Here is a 21,264-nt window from a genome sequence, read left to right as displayed (position 1 = left end):
GGGCAGGGGCTGTCTTTGTTCTGTGGGTGTGCGCATCACCTGACACTGGGGCTCCTAGGCATGGCACAATTCACATAATTAATGTTAAATAATCCCCATTTGGTAACGAAGATCGCAAATCCAATTATCGGGGAGATCATTCTTGGTGGGTGAGGTCACATTTTTTACTGGAGCAACTTCTGGTGGTGGGGAGAGACAAGCTGTTGAACTTACACAAAAGACCTAAAGATGAGCTCACTGTAAATTTGAAAGTTTGCCTCTTTCGCCTCCAGCAGTTGGTCCAGTCCCTCACCCACCTGGTCTCTCTCATATGCAGGGACCAACCCAGCTACAACAGCAGCAGCCTCCCGTAATTACTGTTCTTCTCACTCCTCCTGGGCCTGCAGATGGTGCTATTTGCACATGGCTCTTCCGGGGGAAAGCAAGGCCTGGATCCGTGCCTGGCTTGGGTGGTTTGAGCTCTGACCTGGGAATTGCACCAGCTATGACTGGCCATCAGAAGAGAATGAAAGTGGGATGTTCTTGCGGCAGGCCCTGTGTTGTTACCTTGCATTATATAATAACGTGCTGTTTGCATTTCTACTGGGCCTGGTACCCCCTCATGAGGTGACATTACATATTCTAGAACATGGACCCTTATTAATGACATATTGTCCGGTTTTAAGTTTCTGTCTTTTTTTCCTTCCCCAACTTTGTTTTTTGAAGAGGTAAAATGCAGTTGCTCACCACATGTATTAAAAAATCAATTTTTAGTCTCCCCTACCCCTTCCCCCCAAAATAAAACCCCATGAGATCAGCTTACAAGTCATGAGGATTGTAATAACAGCTGGGGTGGTTTGATTTGCCTTTTGGTGCTGCAGCCCTTCACGTTTACATTTCGTGCATGACCATGCAGACTAGAAGCCGTTTTGTTAGTTACAGGCAAGGTTCTCCTCTCAATGAGGTGACCCTTCTTTAAGAAAAGCACCGAATATTGTGAGACTATCTATAAAATCATGAGACCAGTAAGAATTTAGGTATTTTCCAGCCACCAATTTCAATTCCTGGGGAAAGCACTTTGGGGGGGCCAGACTAGCACTGGAGACAGAGAGTGGGAGCGGGAGCAGAAGCAAACCCAGGTCAAAGGGCAGAGCCAAGCTTAGCTCTGGCTTGACTCTAGGCTCCTGGGTCTTTCTGATCCAGTTTAGTGCCCCTCTCTATCCATTACCACCCCAGCACCCATTAGGGCATTAGGTTCAAAGTAGTAACCCCCTTTCCAAAGCCAGTGGCTAAGAACCATTTATATTTCTTATAGAATGAGGCCAAAGCCTGAAATTTACCCCCCTCCTTCCCATTGGTGAAATATGCCCCCAAAGGGTGTCATGAAACCAACCGAATGGGCCTGCCTCCCACCCCCTCCAGCTTCCGAGGGGCTCATCCCAGGAGCAGACACACCAGTGAAAACCCATGCCTAGCTGACAGCTGGGGGAGAGGGGCTGGGGGGTGTACGCCCCCCAGGGTGGGTGTAGGGAAATCCGCTCTCCAGGTACCAGCCACCTGCGGTCACCCCACGGTAAAGTGGGGAACTGAGGCCGCGCAGAGCTGTGACCCCAGCTCTCCTGGGCTCGTGGCCAAACACGGGCCCCAGCCCTGGTCTCTGGGACCGTCCCCCAAGTCTGCCGCTGCTCGCAGCCAGCGGGGCCCTGATCCTTGCCCCGGGCCCAGCCTCGGGCGGGGGCGGAGCTGCGAGCTCGGCCTATCGGGTACAGCTCCCGTCCCAGCCAATGAGCAGCGGCCGATTCAACCTTCTGCAGCCAATGAGCCCTTCGCATGGCCGGCGTCACCCCGCCCCCGCGCCCCGCCGGCCTGGCCCGCGGCTGCGGGCCCTTTAAGAGTGGAACGCGGCGCGCCCCGCGCGGATACAGTGTAGCCAGCGCCGGGCAGCGCCTTAAAGGGGCCGCCGCAGCCGGACGAGCCGCCGCGGACTGAGCCGGGAGGCGCCCCCCAGCCATGCGGGGCGGGGAATGGAGCCGGCGGAGCTCGACGTGCTGGGGCTGCGGGAGCAGCTGTTCCACGAGCGGGTGCGGGAGTGCCTGGTGAGTGGGGCTAGAGGACCGGGGGCCTGAGAGGGTGCGGGGCGATACCACGGGGATGGGCTCGGGAGAGGCAGGGCCAGCCCCGTGGTCCGCGTCTGCTGCTGGCGGGGCACGTGATTGGGGGGGGGCGTCAAGCCCTGGGGGGGGGGGGGGGAGCTGGGCAGAACAGGGAGGATGGAGGGTCCGAGGGGTCCCGCCTTGGTGGAGCCCTGGGGTGGCAATCATGGGGGTGCTGGCCAGGGCCCTTGAATCCCGCCAGGGGTTCAAGTCCCTGACTCAGGTCGGTGTTGGTGGGGCTGGGAGAGGGGCTGGGAAGTGCAAGGCGAATGCAGCCTGGTCTGGGAAAGCGCCTGACTCTGAGTTGGAGCAAGAAAAACAAAACTTTTTCCTCCCTCCAGCCCCCCCCCCAGCCCCCCGGCTTTGGTGCCCTGCCGAACACAGTCTGGGTTTGTAACGTGTTTCACCCTGAACCAGCATGTGAGGTGCCTGCAGGAGCTGCTGCTTTGGCCCTGCTGACATGCAGCCGCTTCTGGTGCGTGGCGTGGCAGGACCCCGACAGCTGCACATGCTGCCTGTTGGGATGGGACATTGAGAGTCCTTGGGTCAAACTGCCCAAGCCTCCATGTTGCCACCCTCCCACCCCACAGAAAGGGGGAGCCTTTGGGAGCCCTAGGAGCAAAGAAGCAGCCAGGTGAGGCTCGGGTCTGAGTTACTGTGGTCACTGGGACTCGCCTTGGCCCCCGCCCTGTGCCGTTACCCCTGGCTTTGGACATTTTGCTCTTCTGTGACCATTCTCTCTGCTAGACACCTCTCCCTCTCCCCATGCCCTGCTTATCTCCCTTGGAGGCATCTTGAGCTGTGGCTTCCTTTAAAGATTGCGCCCTTACTGAGTCTGTCAACCCATTTCCCCCAGCCCAAGAAGGGCTGCCCTGTGGCGGATCAGGGGAGCCACCCGTGGCCGACACCCGTGTCCAATATCACGGTTGGCCCCGTGTCAGTGGGGACCAGGCTGCACTCGGGTGCAGGTCACTGTGCTGCTGCGTCACGACAATATCAGCTGAGGGCTGTGTTTGGACACCTGATGCCAGCCGTGGCTCGGTTTCCCAGCGTCAGCTAGAAAGCAGGGAGGTCTAACAAGAAACTTTTTTTGGGACATGCCTCTGCTCCTTGGGCATCTAACCCATCCCCGTGTGGCTGGATATTCCTCACCCTTGTCCAAGGGGACTCCAGCCTCTGAGCAGGGTTTCAAGTGTGGTAACAGCGACCATGATCTGCTTCGCTGGGTCTTGTGCAGTGTAAGTGGATGTCCTGTGGGCACTGTTTCTGCACAGAGACTGGACTTCCACGGGGTATTGTCCCCGGTACCTGAAAACATCTAGGCAGGTGAATTCTCCCTCCGCAAACCATGCAGTGCCACCTGGGAGCCCTTCTCCACGGGACAGTGCAGCAGCACCAGCTTGTACAGCTGGCACCAAGGTGATAGCTTTCAGCAAGATTGTAGCCAGTTTGTTTGGGAATTTGGACGCTCCTGGCAGGATCCCCGCCTCCCTGGCCAGCTGCAGTCATGAGTAGGAACATGCCCTCTTGCCAGCAGGGCTCTGGGGTCAGGGGGAAAAAACATGCTGGAACCCTTTGCCATCTGTGTCCTAACCAGCCCACAGAGACTCCAGCGTCAGCTGGGTGATGGGGGTTTCTAGCCCCTCCCCTGCCAGCTTCGGCGGCCCCTTGACTTGGGTCCTGACGACGCTGTGACCCTAGCTGTGTTGGGGAGTGGGGAGCCTTGGTTTCAGATGGCAGCCCTCTGTTACCCCAGGGCTCAGTCTTGCAGGAATCCTGGCTCCTGGCATTTGTACCCCCCACCCCCAGCCCCACATGGTGCATTGGGTGGCTTGGAGGGGGCCTTCCCGAGTGGAGGCCCTTGGGTCAGCTGGTCTGAAACAGCCCAGTGCTTGGAGCAAGGCAAACTCTGCTCCCGAGCCAACCCCGCACTGCGAGCTGTGCCAGAGAAACCGGAGCTGAGGGCCCAGAGGCGGGCAGCTGGCACACCAGGGCCCGGCTATCCTGCTTGGCAGGCGAGGGGGAGCGGGAGGGAAGCAGCTGGGTTTGTTTTTCCTGCTGAATTGACATCAGTTAAAGGGTTCAGGGCTGAAGACTTTCCCAGCCTGTTCTGGCGGATCTGTCTGCACGTAGCCAGCGCCTGAGCCCCTCCCGTTGGACTGGGATGTCCACATGGCTGCTGCTCCATGGGGGAGGGGCGCTATTCAGCAGGCTTCCCCCCACCCCCCACCAGGTTGGTAAAATAATGTCTCTTTATTAAGACTGAAGCACCTCCAGGCGCAGGTGGGTTGGTGTCAGCGAGAGGGGACGGGGGCACAGAACACCCAATGCTGCAGGGAGTCGAGAACCCAGGAGTCCTGGCTCCCTGTCCCCTCCTGTAACGCCTAGGCCATGCTCCCTGTCTGGGGAAGAGAACCCAGGAGTCCTGGCTCCCTGTCCCCTCCTGTAACGCCTAGGCCATGCTCCCTGTCTGGGGAAGAGAACCCAGGAGTCCTGGCTCCCTGTCCCCTCCTGTAACGCCTAGGTCATGCTCCCTGTCTGGGGAAGAGAACCCAGGAGTCCTGGCTCACCTATCTCTTGCTGTAGCCACGAGGTGACGCTGGCTCCTGTCAATGGCGGGTCCCCCGAAGAGGAGCGTTGGTGGCCGGCTGTTGAAGGTCGCGCTAGTGGGAGCCGCCAGGTTCTGTGGCGGGCACAACCATTCATGGAGTCGTGGGGGCTGGTTGCTTGGGGGGGGCCCAAAGGGTTGGGCAGGCCTGGCAGCTAAAGCAGGGCAGTGGCTTCAGGATCCCTGGGTTCTGGTTTCCCTGCTCTGCCACTGACTCACCGTGATACCTTGGTTGAGTCACTCGCCTGTGTGGGAAGGGGATGAGGATGCTGCTCTGCTGCCCTGGGTGGGGCGTGGGGGTGGAGAACCAGCTGGGATTGCCCACGATCCCTGGAGGAAGGAGCACTGCTCTGTTCGCCCTGGCCTGGGGCCCGTGGCAGGGAGGGAGGGGGAAGACAGAGTCCAGGACCCGCTCAACCCTTCCTGTCCCCTCCCCTCCCCCCCGCCCCGCCCAAGCAGAGCCCTGCCTGGCTCTGTTGCTGGGGCAGCACAAACTCCTTCGCTTGGCACAGCAACAGGGCGCTAACTTGACCGTCCAGCGCACACGCTGTGCCCTGCCTAAGACTTAGCAGGTCGGTGCCAGGGGAGCTAACCCTGCCGGGAACGCAGGTGCCATGCACCAAGTGTCTCTGCTTAGCCCTTTCTCCCGGGGCTGTAGGCTGGGGGACCCCCCGGATCATTCAGCAGCTTTGACCAGGGTCTGTGCTCACTGGGTGGGGGCAGAGGGGGAGCCCTTGTGGCCCCGTGTGGTCGCCGTGGTGCGCGGGAGCTGCTGAATGGCAGTCGCGCTCAGGCTCTGCCCCTCTCCAGCCCTGTCGCACATCGAGGAGTCCTACTGACCCCATCGCCCCGGGGGCGCTAAGGCATGCGGCGGGGGGGTCGGGGCAAGTCTGGATGGTGCTGAAAGCTCCAGGAGTGTTGGTGGATTTGCAAACGGCTTTTATTTCCCTGCATTCCCGCTGCTCCCATCACAGAAACCCCGTTAATTCCTTTCCTGCCTGGCGTCCCTGGAATTCCAAGCTGGAAAAGACTTACCTGGGTCCCCCACTCCCTCTGCCAGTAGAAGAAGGGCTAGGGGCATGCAGGCCAACGCGTGTACCGGCCCTAAGGCTAGGGGCTGACGTGGCCTGCGGTGAGGGGAATGGGGCCTGGGGTGTCCGCGCCTACCGGTCCCTGAGGGGGGTATAAAGAGCCACGCAGAGCAGGGTGCGTGGGTGTCGGGGAGGGGAGGTGCTGCTGAGAACCGAGGTCACAGCCCTTCAGCACTTGCGGCTGCATCTGGGAGCTGCAGGCTGCTGCCCTTTATTCCCCGCTGGCTGCGCTCGCTTGCTCTCTGGCATGGCGTGATGCCCCGCTGGGGTGGCAGGGGAATTGCTGCGGAGCTGGGATTGCTGCTTCCCCTCGAGCAGGGCTAGGGGCCGAGGGATCCTCCCGGGGGGCTGAACTGGGGCAGAAGGGGGACCCTGGACAGCTCTCCTTTCAGGATCCATTGACCCGGAGAGGGGCTAGGCCAGGAAGCTGAGGCCCAGCTGGCCCCTTCCAGCCCTCCAGAAGGCCCCCAGCCTGAGCACCCCGTGCTGCATCTGAACCACCCTGCTGGCTGGACCCTTGAGCCATCCTGTGTGGGCTCAGGAGCCAGACTGTGCCCAGGGCTCTAGCAGCTCCCTGCTAGCTAAGCTCCTCTCACCGCTGCTCAGACCCGCACTAGAGAGGAGGGAGAGTTCTCTGCTCTCCTGGGATGAATCTCTCGTCCCTTCCCTGAAGCTGTTGGCACTGATGGTCTAACACTGGGTAGGTTGGTTGTCCGTGCAGCTGTCCAGTCCCTGTTTGAATTCTGCTAAATCCTGTGGCAGGGAGTTCCACAGGCTAATCAAGTATTGTGTGTTTAACAGGTTTCCTTTGTATGTGTTGAACTGGCCACCCTTTAATTTCTGAACCCCTGTGTCCGAAGGATCCTGGGTAGGGCTGGGCTGCAGGACCTGCAGGGCTTTCCCCCACCTGCTCCCTGCTGGAGGTGCTGGCTGGCTCCCAGCAGCAAGAGAGAGGTCAAATCCGTCTCTGCCAGCTTCCAGCGCTGACCTACTAGAAGCACGTCAGGATCGGCGTGGCCCCGAGCTTTCAGGCGGGTGCGGCCTTCGAGGAGTTACCCCTGGACCAGTTCTTAGAGAGCCCTAAATTTCAACCACCCAAACCTGAATGGCTGGGCGGCTGGCGGCTGCTGTGAGCTCCAGGCTGGGACGCCTGATGGGTGCAGCCCCCGAGACCAGCTCGTTGGCACTGCAGCCGCTGCGGCCTCTCTGCAGGGGCGTTCCCTTGGCCCGGGGAAGCAGAACCGGCCATGCTTGGACCCGACCTGGGTTTTCTCCAGCCGCTGAGCGCTTTGCAGCTGTTGGCCTCTTCTGTAGCTGGGGTTTTATTTTGCCCTGTGGCTCTAGGAGGGGCTGCCTGCCAGCGGGGTGTGCTGCTTCTGGAGGGGTTCGGGCTGTGCCGGTGTCCAGGGAATCTCCATGCCTGCTAGGGCACGATCCAGAGTGCAGTGAGAGTCGGCCGGCACTCTCCCGGCAAGCCCGGGCAGTCGGCCCTTCTCGAGGCAGGGCTCAGAAATAGACCTGGCGGGGGGGGACAGGCGTGAGCTGTGGGGTGGGAAGGGTAATGAATTTGTGCTGATGCAACGAAGCCGATGGGTTCAGGTCAACCTTTGCGCCCGGCCTGTCTGACACACGCTGCGAGTGATCAAAGGTCCTTGTGTTCTCAAACGTAGCCCTGCTCTGCTTGGACCTCGGAGCGCGGCTCAGGGGCGGGTGAGCCGTGTGCCCGGTGCTGCCTGCCGGCTTCCTTCCAATCACGGCAAAGGCTCTAGTGCTGGTGGCAGGCAGGACTGACCGCACCGGGCCCCGCTGCGTGTATAGCACAGGCAGGGGCTGGCCATGCTTCCCTGGACCCCTCCGAATCCCCCAAGAAGGGGCAAATTACAGAGCAGGGGCATTCCATGTGGCCAGACATCCGCCACCAGACGTTTTCTGGCCTGCTTGGCATGGCCTGGCTTGGACCCGGCAAAGAGGAATGCCAGCAGTGAGCGTGAATGGCCAGCCTGCCAGCCCGACTGCCATGTCGCGGTTAGGCAGGCCCCGGTGACGCAAATTCGGAGCCTAAACACCTTTGTGGGCTCGGGCCAAAATGTACCCTGTTTGTTCAGAAACTGATTTCTCCGGCTTGCCCTGAAATTTTTCTGCCCCCACTATGCCCTGCTCCAATTGCCCCTGCAAAATGCAAACCCCACCAACACAATACCCTCCCTCCCTGCCTTGTCCTGTCCTGTTGCCCTCTGCAGCAAATACCCACGCGGGCAGGTTACGGGCTGAGCTCACAGCCAGGCCTCGCGGGTCATTTTCGGGCGACGGACGCTGTGGAGCGGCAGGGCGGGGACGTACCTGAATAGAGCCCAGCATGGTGCAGAGTCTGACAATGAACTGGGGGCATCCTGAGCCTCTCAGCCAAAGGAGCCCCAGAAACATGTCATGTGTGGGGCTTCTGGGCCGCCGTGCTGGTCGTGTCCGCAGTGCAAAGGCTTGGTGCTGGGGGCGGCTGAACGGCTCTGGGGCTGGCCGCTTCGAGGGAGATTCCCTTGTGGGTCCAGGTCCAGACTTCTGAAAAGAGCCCCAGGCTGGCAGCTCTGGATTGGAGGGTACCTTTAAACTGGAGTTGTCATCCCCCCATCCGCCCCTTCTGCTCGGCTGCAGGAGCAACCAGGCTTCAGGGCGTCCCATTTCCAGCTGGCATGGGGTCAGGCAGAAATCAGTATAGAAACCCTGCCCCCAGTGCAGCACTGGGTATTGTGTGGCGGCAGGCGGGGGGCTGCTGCCCTGAGAGACACCCAGCGCGAGCTGTTCCTGGGAGGGGCACCACAGCTCGGAGCTGGGATTCCTGCCCGGGGGGGTCAGCGCTTTCCCTGCAGCGAATGGGGGCGTGGGGGTGGGCTGAGGAGGGGAGGATTGGTGCAGGGGGGAATGGGGAGCACGGCGGGTGGGATCCAGCTGCCTGGGCCACCTCTGACCCTCCCTCCCTCCCTCCCTCTCTGCAGATCTGCACGCTGCTCTTCGCCAGCCTCTATATCCTGAGCCACTTCGTCATAACCCGCTTCAAGAAACACACGGACTTCGCCACAGGTGACTGGCCTGGCTCTGGCCAGGCCCCTGGCTCTGGCTGCCCCCTCCCTGCACGGGGCTCTTGTTGAATTCCAACTCCAGGGCCCCCAGCAGCTCCCCCCCCCCCCGCACACTGCCCCCCCCCCCGGGCTGCTTGAGCCAGGGGCCAAACCTCCTGCAGCAGCTTTGCTGTGTGCTGTTTGGTGCATCCCCAGGGGACACCCCGTCCTGCTGGGGAGGGCCCCCCTTGGTTTGTTTACATTGCTGCTGTGTTGCGGTTGCCATGGGCAACATCCCCCCCCCCCCCGGGATCTGGGCTCAGAGACCAGCATCTCCCAAGCGCTGCATGGTGTCGTCACCATGGCGCTCCCCTCCCCGGGGCTGTGCAGCGAGCCCAGAGCCGGATGCTGGGGGGGCCTGGGCAGGGGGATGGGGCTGAAACACCAGGCCCCCTAGGCAGAGTCCGTGGCAGGAGAGCTGCATGGTGGCCCCTCCACCTGACCCCGCACCGTCCTTGCCCTCCCTCAGGAGTTGTCTTACCAAAGGCCGAACCCGTCCCGTCCCTGGGGGTCCCCCCACCATGCTGGGGGCTGCGTGGCATGGAGCCAGGCTGCCCCGCATCCTGTGAGCTGGGGTGGGCAGGAGCCGAGGGGGCATCTGGGCACAGAATGGGGGAGGGGGCTGCAGGCTCTGTTGAGAGCCGGGAAGGGGGACCCCTCTGCCCTCCGCCGCCCTCGCAGCTCGGAGCGGAAGCTCTGCTCCCTGGGGGGAAGCCCAGTGGCGAGGATCCTCACGCTGCAGGGTCAGCCTGGTGCTTGTGCCATGGGTGTCCTTGGCTGTGCCTTGTGCATTGGGGTGGGTAGCGCATTCCCCGCCAACGGGGCCCCCTTGCACACGGCTCCCCTGCAGGGTCTGCAGACCCATGGATCTGGCCCGATGCACTGCGTTCCCCGGGGCACAGACCCCCATGTGGGCAGGGACTCATGTGCTGAGGCCAGGACTTGGCTTCCACCGTGCCTGGCAGGGGCTCCCTGGGCTGCTCCCCTCTGGCTTGGGAGGGGACCCACATCTCCCCGTGCTGTGTGCACCCCAGCTCTCACCAAGGCCCTGGTGGCAGGCCTATACATCAATAAGAATTGACCCATAGGTTCTCCCCCCCCCCCCCGCCAATGCACATGTTGACCCTGGCTCCTCTGGCCACCTGCTGTCTTATCCTCCCCCCCACTATGCTCCTTTGCCCCCATAAGCCAGCCTGGGTGGCTCAGGGCCCAAGCATCTGGCCTGAAATCCAGGGGATCCCCCCCCCACAGCACCATACACACACGGCCCCTGGGTTTCTGTCTCAGGTGGGCTGGTACAGCCACTCACGCTGAGGCGAGTCCGGAGTCCTGTCGTCTCCCAGCCCCATCTGCGTCTTTCCAGATGGTGCGTTTCCCGGTCGAGGGAAAGCTCCACTCTCTGTCGTGTCTGGTGAGGGTGGAAACACCTGGTGGAGATCCTGTCAGGAGAGCGCTTCCCTCTGAGCTGAATCCGGTCTCTGTGGGAGGGTGTGAAACCGAGCTCCTGGCCCGGCGGTGGAGATCCCGGGACCCTTTTCAGGAGAGTCGGGGTCTTGTGTCTGACACGCTGGCCAAATGCCACATCTGGGGAGGCAGAATGTGACTCCTGTTGCGGCCATTTCAGTGGGCTGCAGGATGGGCAGCGATGCTGTGGGCCGTTAATCAGTGGCTGTGCCCCACCCCAGAGGTGGCTGCTTTTCAGGCTGGGGGAAGCAATACCTTACCTGCTGTGCACAGAGGATGTGAGGCTTAACTGGTGTCTGTAAAGGACTTCAAACCTTTGGCTGAGAGAGGAGGGGGTATTGTAGTGGCTGGGGGTTGCCTTACAGTGCTGACAATGCCTGTGTACCCTGCTCCCCTTCCCCACTGCGCTGCCCCAATGCCCCTCCCACCCCCTGCGCTTGCTGGCTCTTTTCCATGGGAGTTGCTACCCCTGAGGAAACTCTGCCCAGAATAGCTCTCCTGATGGGAGCATTCCACCCTCAGCCAGAGACTCTGGGTGCCCTGTGGGGCTGGCCTGCCTTGGGGATTCCTGTGCCGATGTAAACCGCCAGTGTGGGGAGTGACAGTGCCCCGCTTTCATTTCGGTGCGCTGCCCCTGCTTTGGGGGTGCTTGGGGCCAGATCTGCCTGTGCAGACAAGCCCTTGGAAACGCAGAGCCAGCCCTGGAGCAGGAGCAGGGTTGCGAACTGGGGGTGCAGCTGGGGACAGAGTCGAGCAGGCTGTTGCAGCCTCGCTGCCCCGCGCTCTGACTGCGTCGCTGGGCCGCTTTCACACAGTTCTTTGTGCAGCATTTCTGTAGTTTTTACTGCTGCCCTGCAGCGGCCACGGTGCCGACCCCTGTGCCGTGTCAGGGCTGAAACGCCCGGCGCTGAGCCGCCTGCCGCACGGACGGGTTCCGGGGTGCGGGGAACGGCTGCCGGGGTTGGGGGGTTGGTGAGGGTCAGGGGATGGGAACTGGCTGTGAGCATTCAGCTTGGCACGGAGCCAGGCGGGGCTGGCCAGGGAACAGGGAGAGGAGACGTGTGACCTGAATACGGATGGGAGCTGCTGGCGGCTTGGTGGGAGCGAAGGCGGAGTGGAGATGGGGGAGGGGGGCTGCTGAGCCCTTTGTTAGGCGGTGCTGTCTTGTCACTCCCCCCCCCCTTCCCCTTTTCCCATTGCTCAGCCCCCCGCAGCCTTGGGCCGTCTCTGTTTTGACTCTGAGAAATCCAAGCCCAGGATGATTCTTGGGGGTCGGGATGGGGGCTGCCCCCGGGCTAGACAGGCTGCCAGGCCCTGGGGGTGTCAGGCAGCCAGGTGCAGCACACGGGAGCCTGCTTTGGGGAGACACCAGCAGGCACCCGGGCTTGTCTGAGTCACCAATGCCCCCGTCTGTTTGGCACGTGGATGGAAATCGATGAGCCCACGTTCCCGTCCCTGAGGTTACTCCTTTGATTGAACCTACTGGGGGTGCCAGTCACTGCTTGGAGGGTCGGCTCCTTTACTAAGAAAATGTCAAATAATCCCAGTCAACCAGATTTACCGAGTGTGAGCCAGATTAGTTGGCACAAATACAGGGGGGGTGGGGTGTAAATCTTCCCCGAGCCAGGGGTACAACCAGCAGTGCAGTGCTGCCAAGGTGTCTGTCTACACACACCTGAGCCTGCTACCATGGGCACAAACTCCCCAAAATGCCTTGGTGCCCTCTGACCCTAGTACTTCAGTTCCCGGGCACTAGGCTCTTGGAAATCCGCGCCGAGTTTTTAGCAACAATTCTGTCCGTTTGTATCATTGTCACAAAGCTCAGCACAGTTCTCTGCGTGCCCCCAGAACAAAAGCTTACGCGCCGTTTTTAATGTGGTTCAGTACAGAGATGCAGGGGCCATGGGCTCGCTTTAGCATAAACCTGGATTCTCTTAAAAACACATAATATTGGCTGAATAATTCTGGACATCCGGCTGCAGGGCAGTGAGGGAGGGATCTGTCTGGGACAAGCTGCTGGCCTGGGTATTCTGGCATCACCTGGGACCCCCGCTGTGACCAGGTGCAGAGACCCTGCCCCCAAGCAGTGCCCATTTCCCATAGGCTAGGCAGAGGCCCCTTCTCCCCATCTCAGAGCTGGGGGCAGAGGGGCTTCGCCCTGGGCCTTGCAGGAGTCTAGCAGAGCTGAGTCCCGGCCCGGCAACCCCCAGGCCATGAAACCTCCTGCCCCACCCATGCCACAAAACCTTGTTGTGGCTCTTGGCTGAAGCTTCCCCGACTCTGTCCCGTGAGGTGTAACGAGCGTGAGGGTCTCTGCTGAGCTAACGGCTTTTCTCCCCCATCTCTCTGCAGTTGAGGATGACGAGGATGCCGCTGTCGACAGAATTGCGTAAGCTCCTGGCTGTCCTTCGCCCCTTCCCGTATTGACGCATTTCCCCCCCCCCAGCGTGCTGGGACAGGGCAGGTTTGAGGATTGCAGGTTGAGCAGGGCGATGGGGCTCAGGACTCCTGCGTTCTCTCCCCAGCTCTGGGGGGGGCAGCGGCTAACACGTCTCTCCCCGAGGCACGTGCTGGTTTGAGTCTCGCTGAGCTGCTCCACGCACTGAGACCGGGCAGAACTCGCGTCACCGGCTGCCTCGGGGCGAGGCGTGGCCGGCACTCACCCCTGGGTGCTGCCCGCTCACATTCCAGCCACGGCGGGTCCCCTCGCGCCTCGCTGGCTTTGCCCTGCGCCCTGGGGGCCGTTCGGGAGGCTGGCCGGGGAAGGGGTGGAGGAGCCAAGCTCATGCTTGCCCCCCGCCGCCCCGCAGGCTGTCGCTGTGTACCTTCACGCTGGCCGTCTCGCTGGGTGCCCTGCTGCTGGTGCCCTTCTCCATCCTCGCCAACGAGGTTCTGCTGCTCTTCCCGCACAACGACTACATCCAGTGGCTGAACGGCTCGCTGATCCACGGTGAGCGCCCGTCCTGCCCCGCCCCGTCCTGCCCCGTCCCGCCAGCCCGGGCATGGCCCAGGGGGCTGGGCTCCGGGGGGCTCACCTGTCCGTCTCTCTCCAGGCCTCTGGAACCTGGTCTTCCTCTTCTCCAACCTCTCCCTGGTCTTCCTCATGCCCTTCGCGTATTTCTTCACCGAGGCCGAGGGCTTCGCGGGATCCAAGAAGGTACCAGCTGCCGGGTCTGTCTCCCCCGCTGCCCTTGGTGCCACCCACGCCGTGTTAAATTCCTCCCCCCCCCCCCCCGCAGGGCATCCTGGCCCGAGTCTACGAGACCTTCGTGGAGCTGCTGCTGCTGACCCTGCTGGTGCTGGGAATGGTCTGGGTGGCATCAGCCATTGTGGACGAGGACACGGGCAGCCAGGAATCCCTCTACGGCGAGTGGCCGGGCAGCGCGAGCTCCCCACGGGGCCGGGCGGTGATGGTGGAAGGGGGGTTGCATGCTCTCAGACGGAGGGACAGGACTCCTGGGTTCTCTTCCCAGCTCTGGGAAAAGGGAGTGTGGTCCAGGGGCTAGGGTCCAGACTCCTGGGTTGAATTTTTCATCTCTACCAGTGGCTTGTTATGAGGGGGGCAAAACTCTGCCTTGCCCCATGCCTCAGTTTCCCTATCTGCACAGTGGGGTGATTGGTACCCAACCCCCCTTGCTGTGATGCTCTGGGGTGACAAGCCTTATCAGACATGCTAGTTAATGTCTCCCCCCCCCCAGCCCACCCATACCCTGCTCCGGTGGGAGTGACCATCTCCTGCTGAGTGACAAGGACTCCCATTCCCGGCCCCCTGCCCAGCCCTGGCACCGAGGGTCTTCTGGGCCCCATGGCTTACCCCAGCCTGGGTGTGTAATGTTAACCCTCTCCTCTCCACAGACCTGTGGGAATACTACCTCCCCTACCTCTACTCCTGCATCTCACTCTTTGGGGGGCTGCTGCTGCTGTGTAAGTGGATGGTTTGATTTCTTTGGGGGCTGAGGGGGGATCTGTGGGGTCCAAGCTGAGTTTCCAGCCCTCCCCTGAACAAATGCAAGGGGGCAGGCTGGCCGTATGGTTCCTGGCTTCCGTTCCTGTGTGACACAGACTGCTCGGGTGACCTGGGGGGAGTCTCTGATGAAATGGGGCTTGCGTAGTAAGACTGGGAGCTTTTTCGGGGTGGAGTCTGTCCCTTCCTCCAAACAAAGGCCCATGCAAGCCTCTGTAGCCAGACTCTGCCTCCAGCCCTGATCCGTGCGTCTCCTGCTTGGTCTGGTGGACATTTTTTCCAGGAGCTTCCGAGCTGGCTCTGGTCCGGAAAAGTCTGAATGCAGGGGCTGGAATTCAGGATCTTCCTCCCCCGCCCCCCCCGCCCTGGATAACCTGTTGGTGGATTTTCCTGACCAATCCCTTTTGGGTGGTGCCGGGGTCTCCCTGACGGACGGGCTGATGCCAGGCCAGGTACCCACAGGGTGGAGCATGCTCTCTAGCCAGGCCTGCTCCTGGGGGGGCAGTGTGGCCCCCCCGGACACCCTGCCACACCTTATGGCCACAGAACTGAGTGACTGTTCATCAGAGGTGTCTCCCGCTGCTCTCGGAGCCCGATGCGGGTTCGGAAAAGAACTGTGGGAGGGGGGCTGATTTCAGGGCAGGGACCTCTCCAGCTCTGGGTGCCGAGACCATGAAGGCCCCAGGCTCGAACCCGCCCCACTGGCAGACACAGAAAGGGCCGGATCCCTTTGGTTCCTTTTGCCAATAGAAGGGGGGGCCGGTACCTGTTCTCACCCTGCTCCTTTGCTCTCTGCCCCCCCGCAGTGTGCACGCCTGTCGGCCTCTCCCGCATGTTCACCGTCACCGGGAAGCTGCTGGTCAAGCCCAGGGTAAGGCTCCCTGTTCCTGCCCCGCCCTCGCCCTATCTCCTGCCCCCCCGCCCCCACCGGGGGACGCTGAGTGGAGAGGTTAACCCCTTGTTTGCTGGGGTCGAGCCCGCCGTGGGGGAGGGATGGGGTGTTGCTTTCCCAGCTGCGTGGTGGCTAACGGGCGCCGCGCTCTCCCTCTGTCGTCCCCACTGCAGCTGCTGGAGGATCTGGACGAGCAGCTGAACTGCACAAGGTTCGAGGAAGCCGCCCTCTCCCGCAAGATCTCTGCCAGTGAGTGTGTCCCCCATGCCCTGCCCCGGGTGCTGGAGGGGCGTGATCCCGGCTCACTCCAACGGCCCCTTCCCGGAGGGGCTCAGCCCCCCCGTCCCCCAGTTCACCCCTCGGGACTCTCTCCTTCTGCAGGTCCCACCTCCTGCTGGCTGAACTTGAGCGCGGCCATGCTCCAGGAGCAGTTCCTGGCCATCCAGAGCCGGAGACTGGCGCTGGGTAAGGAGCGGGGCTGGGGAGACGGAGAGCTCGGGGCAGGCGGGGGATGGAGTGGGACTCCTGGGTTCACTCCCCGCTTGCTGGGTGGTGAGATCAGCGGGATGCTCTGATCTGGGTGGTGGAGGGGAGGGGGGCAGCGTTCATTCTCAAGGGGGCAGATGGTGGAGTCTTGACCACTTGCTCACCCGGGGCGTGTCCTGTGCTTCCCGGCAGAGCTGCGGCGCTGTGTCTCGCCCTGGCAGCGGAATCTGGGCTACCCCCTGGCCATGCTGTGCCTCCTGGCGCTGACGGTAGGTGCTGGGGGGGGGGGGGGGCCTGCCTGATGTCTGTGCCTCAGTTTCCCTGCTTGTTGGGGATGGGTGGGTTATTCTCTGTGAAGCTCCCTGGGGAAGGACCCCCAAGGGTGCGGGGAGGAGGCCGCACTGACCTCCCTTCTGGTCCTTCCCAGGCCATCTCTGTGCTCGTCGTCTGTTTTCACACGCTGGAGCTGCTGCTGGATGATGCCGCGATGCCGCGGGGGATTCAGGTACCGCGGTGGGGGGGTCTGAGCTGAGTTTAACCCTTCCCTCTCTGCCATGGGCCCATGCATGGGACGAGTTTGCTGGGTCTCAGCCCAGCTCCCAATAGATGCACCATCAGCAATGGGGAGACCCAGCTATCTAGCCCCCTACTGGGCCTCTCCAGGTCTGGGGGTTCACCCTGCACTGCATGGTCTGTGCTTGCCCCATGGATCCATGCGGGGGGAAGTGCTCACCAGGTGACAGCGTGAAGGGGCTCTGGGACATCCTGGGACATGAGCCCAGAGCTGGCTGATCGGTTCCTGGTCCAATCTGCCCCCCACACCGACCCTCTGCTCTCTCTCCCTGCAGGACGCACCCCTGGGGCAGGTCTCCTTCTCCATCTTTGGGTCCTTTGGCGCCGCCCTGCAGGTGGTTCTCATCTTGTATCCTTGGGATGTGCAGCCCCAGCCCCTCCGTCTGATCCCTGCAGGGGGGCTGCTCTCTCTGGGGCAGGGCCTGGGTTTGCTAGCCCAGTCCCCCCCTTCCCTGCCCCTCTGGGTGCCGTGCCCCCATCCCAGTCCCTGCATCAGCTCCCTGGGCCCAACAGATTCCACCCCCCCACTCCGTTATTCCTCCTTAACCCCTGGACTCAGCTATCTGATGGTCTCCTCCGTTGTGGGCTTCTACAGCTCCCCCCTGTTCATGAGGCTGCTCCCCGTGAGGCAGGATACCCCCATGACCAAGGTAAGTGGTATCTGCCCCTCCGCCACCAGGTGCCCCCTGCCTCCATGCAGCCAGAGCCGCTTGCTACCCGCATGGAGCCACTAGGGACCACGGTGTGGTGGGCCCAGCACCAGGGCCGCACTCAGGACGCCTGGGTTCTATTCCCAGCCCTGGGGGCGGTTGCATTGCATCATCTCGCCACACGAGGGCGCCATGGCTCCGGCGCCAGGCTGGATGGGGAGAAGCCTAGCTGTGAGCTGCCCCATCAGATGCCCCCCAGTTAGACATGGATGCTGAGCGGGAGCCCCCAGCCTGCCCCAGAGCCAGAGTCCAGCTGGGGATCTTGGTTCCCTAATTCCAGGGGTGGGGCCGCTGATCCTGGCCAGAGGGGCTCGCAGGTGTCTTGTGGCTCGCTGGGTGGCGGATACGGAGTTGTGGCGGTGTTCTGGGGGGCGGGAGGGGTCCTGTGCCCACACGTGGGGGGAAGGGGGAGTCTGGCTCCCAGGTTCAAGGCCTGTCTCTTCCCCCTCCGCCCAGATCATTGGGAACTGTGTGTCCCTGCTGGTCCTCAGCTCCGCGCTGCCCGTCTTCTCCAGAACGCTGGGTGAGTCTCCTGCGGCCACGCTGGGCTCTGGGGAACCGCGCGCCCCTGGGGCGGAACTGAGTGGCTCCCGATACGCACACGCACCCCTGGACTGGGCCAGCAGAACTGCCCTATCCTGGAGGCCCATCCCGTTGGCCAGGGGCTGGAGCTCTGGAGCAGCCGCTTAGGGGCCGTAGGTTGGGATTGAGGGGCAGAGGCACGGCTGGAATAACAAGGGGCTGTGGGTCAGGAAGGGGGGTGTTGGGGGAGCCCAGGCCTGGGGCTGCAGGGGGAGGTACAGTGGGGTCCGGCCCCACTGAGGGGAGCGCTCAGCCTCTCTCTCTTGCAGGAATCACGCGGTTTGACCTCCTGGGCGACTTTGGCAGGTTTAACTGGCTGGGGAATTTCTACATTGTTTTCCTCTACAACATGCTCTTCGCTGCCCTCACCACACTATGCCTGGTGAAGAAGTTTACGTGGGCCGTGCGGGCCGAGCTCATCCGAGCCTTCGGTGAGTCTTGGGCCTGTCGCCTGCACCCGTGGGGGGAGCTGGTCCCCAGGCCAGGGAGCCTGGTGTGTCCGTGTCACAGGCCTGCAGGGCCCTGGGGGAGGCGATTTGCCGGTGAGCCAGGCCTGTGGGTGAATGGGCCCCTGGCCCCAGTCCAGGCTGCCAGCAGGGGGATGGACATGGAGGGGAAATGTCACCATGGCCCCTAACCGGTGTCTCCCCTGGCCAGGTTTGCACAAGCTGCCTCTGCCCGTGACGCGCACCTGCCAGCCCAGCAAGCTCTGCTAGGACGAGTCTGGCCCCAGCCAACGACTGGGAAATGGGGGCTGCTGCGGCCCCTCCAGGCCGTGGGGCGGGGGGCAGCCCCCGCCCTGACTCGATGGATTTATGTGTCTCCTGCATTCTGAGCCGAAGGGGCGGGGCCTGGCTGACTCCGCCCTCGTCTGCTTCCGCCCAATGGTCTGCTGGTGAGAAGGGGCCGGTATCCTCCTGTGGTGCGGATGCTGGGATGGGGCGGATCGAGGCCCCCCCGCCTCCCCCCCTGCATTCGATCCCCAGCGGGGGAGACAGGAGAATTCTCTGCTGGGACTGCTGCTGAGCCGTTCCCCCTCTCCCCCCCCTTCAGTCCTCCCTCCACTGCTGCAGCCTCCTGGGGGGGAAGGCAGCTCCAGGCACCCTGCAGGAAGATGTCCGGGACTATAATGGGAGCTGTTGGCCAGCAGGGGGCGCTGTGGGGGGCAGGGCACTGGCTGTGGGGGCAACTCCCTGCAAGTCCAGTCCCAGCCTCTCCCAGCAGGGGCCGCTGCGGGGAGCGGGGGTTTAGCCGCTGCAGAAGCTGCCTCACGAGAGTTGTTGCCCCGAGCCCCCCAGGGCCCAGCCCTTCCCCGTGCAGACCCCCCGGCGCCATGGTTACATACCTCACTCAAGCACACTAGGCGGCCATGGGCCGCGCATTCGTCTGCTTCGCTGGCTGCGTTTTCTGTGTGGGCATTTTTTATTTTTATTTTTTTTGAACAGCTGCTGCCCTGATGTTTTATGGGTGAAAGACCCCCCCCCCCCCGCTCTGAGACCCTCCCCACTCCCCTCACCCAGTGAGCTCAGCCCCTCCCTGCTCTGTCTGCCTGCCCCCCTTAGCCCCAGGCTGCTCCTGTCTCTCTGACACTGACTTAGGACAGCCTTCAACTGAGCAGGGCTCCCAGGTGGGGCAGGGACCCAGGGAGGTGTCGGTGGGGTGGGGTTTGTCATTCAAACACCTGGGGGTTTCTGTTTCTCACCCTGGGTTATAGGGGGAGGAGCTCTGGCTACAGACACCCCTTAGCCAGCAAGGCTCAGGCTGGTGCCTGATCCTGCCTCTGAGGGGGAGGAGTTTGGGGGGGGGGGGAGAGAATGTATTTGTGTGTGCGGGGGGAGGCTGTAAATGTCAGTCCCCCCCGGGGATTAGCATTGGGGTGGGGGGACAAAGCTGAAAGGGGTGTGGGCCAGGATCTCCAGTCCTTCCTGCTGTGTTCCTGCCCTGAAGCATGGGAGCCTAGGGCAAGCTTTGCTTTGTCTAATGAGTGTGTCAGGTCTCTGCGCTGTCAGCTGATAGTGACAGTGCGGATCAGCTGTCAACTGCTGTGTGTTTTTTATTTAAATAATAAAAAGTGTCTTTTAATACATGCTCGGAGGCTAGTGGCTTACGAGACACCAGCTCCGTCTGTTGAAATTCCTGATGGGAAATGTGCTTCCCAGCTCCTGGAGTGCTGTGCGGGCCCGCACACACCCGCCTCTGCACCTGGACACCCCTGTGCCTGCCCCTTGGTTTCCTGCTGCTGGAGCTGGGCACAACTTGTTCCTCCCCCAGGTGCTGGGGCATGTGCAAAACTGCACCCACCCAACTCTGGGGCTGTTGGGGGAAGCTGGGGCTGCTGCAGCAGAAGCAGGATCTGCTCTCCGGCGTATCCAAATGGGTGTGTGAATATACACTCACAGCTTCCCTCCTCCCCCCACCCCAGCCTGGAAGGTGCCACACCCTGTCTGACTCCCCCTTTGCTTTTGGGTATAATTACCCATTTTCCTGGCTGTAGCGAACGAGCCTCTTCCACCCTCCCCCCAGCCCTGGGCGAGGCAGCAGAAACAGAGTCAGCGCAAAGGTGAGGGCTGGGCTGCTGGGTGGGCTCCTGGCTTTCAGGGGCCCCTTTTCCCTGCCCCCCCCCCCCGTGCCCATAGAGAGAGTCCCTGCAGGGTTCTATGGGCCAGAGGGGGCCCGGGCTGGGCTGCTGGGTGGGCTCCTGGCTTTCAGGGGCCCCTTTTCCCTGCCCCCCCCCCTGCCCATAGAGAGAGTCCCTGCAGGGTTCTATGGGCCAGAGGGGGCCCAGGCTGGGCTAGAGCACCAGCAGCAGCTCCAGGCTAGCTGAGAAGGGGGGCAGGCAATCTGTCACTGGGAGCTTTGGGGCTCTAGGTTGGGATTGAGGGGCAGCAACAGAGCTGTGGGGGAAGGGAGACCAAGGGGGGCTGTGGGTCAGGACTGCAGGGGGGAAGGAAGCCAGGGGTGCCATGGACGATGACTTGTTCACCTTTCAGCCCAGCTCCAGTCTGCTCTATAGGCCTCTTGGGTCCCTAGCCCCGTGCGCCTTTTGAACATCAGAGGGGGTCAAACCCAAGGTCCATCCTGCCCAGGGTCCTGTCTGCCGACAGGGGCCAGGGCCGGGGCTCCCGAGGGAACGAACAAAACAGGGAATCCTCAAGTGATCCATCCCCTCACCCATTCCCAATCTCTGGCAAACAGAAGCTAGGGCCACCATCCCTGCCCAGCCTGGCTAATAGCCAATGATGGACCTGTCCTCCAGGAACTGATCTAGTTCTCTTTTGAACCCCATCATAACCTTTGCCTTCACAACACCCTATATTGGGGGGGGGGAGGTTGTGTGAGGGGGCAGCGATGCCTCCGGCCGCAAGCCAAGTTTCATGGGGTGTTTGTCACTCCGAGCACAGAGGAAACTGCCCTAGTGCCAAACCTTCCCACCCATCCTGCCCCGGCTCTCCGGATGGGGGGAGCGGCCGCAGGGGGCTGGGAACCGGCCTGGCCTGGCTATCACAGCTGGGAGTTTGCTGTCTCTTCCCTGCCCTGCCCAACCGCTCCTGTTTTTACAGGGGCTGATCAGGAAGCTGGGTGTATATTGCAGGAAATGTGGCCATGGCTGCCCGGCTTCCCTGGAACATGCTCTTCTCCCAGCCGCCCC

The 21,264-nt window shown here is 62.2% G+C and overlaps 1 protein-coding gene across 3 annotated transcripts; it reads left to right on the top strand.

Moving 5' to 3' along the window:
* Positions 1–1,870: 1,870 nt before the first annotated feature.
* Positions 1,871–19,701, top strand: LMBR1L (limb development membrane protein 1 like). 3 transcript variants are annotated; one of them, XM_073318606.1, is made up of 17 exons: positions 1,871–2,075; positions 8,822–8,906; positions 12,761–12,797; positions 13,219–13,358; positions 13,462–13,565; positions 13,648–13,774; positions 14,264–14,332; positions 15,179–15,243; positions 15,438–15,513; positions 15,646–15,729; positions 15,943–16,019; positions 16,178–16,255; positions 16,599–16,672; positions 16,883–16,973; positions 17,490–17,556; positions 17,885–18,046; positions 18,273–19,701. In XM_073318606.1, the coding sequence occupies exons 1-17, from the start codon at positions 2,004–2,006 to the stop codon at positions 18,329–18,331; spliced, it is 1,467 nt and encodes a 488-aa protein (XP_073174707.1). In that variant the 5' UTR covers positions 1,871–2,003; the 3' UTR covers positions 18,332–19,701. The 3 variants fall into 3 exon arrangements, with proteins under 3 accessions (XP_073174707.1, XP_073174708.1, XP_073174709.1); XM_073318607.1 differs by lacking the exon at positions 1,871–2,075 and adding an exon at positions 2,440–4,365; XM_073318608.1 differs by lacking the exons at positions 1,871–2,075; positions 8,822–8,906; positions 12,761–12,797; positions 13,462–13,565 and having other exon boundaries at positions 13,273–13,358.
* The last annotated feature ends 1,563 nt before the right edge of the window (positions 19,702–21,264 follow it).

This window comes from Lepidochelys kempii, chromosome 20 (assembly GCF_965140265.1).
Source record: "Lepidochelys kempii isolate rLepKem1 chromosome 20, rLepKem1.hap2, whole genome shotgun sequence".
NCBI lineage: Eukaryota > Metazoa > Chordata > Testudines > Cheloniidae > Lepidochelys > Lepidochelys kempii.
This window is presented reverse-complemented; position numbering and strand designations above follow the sequence as displayed.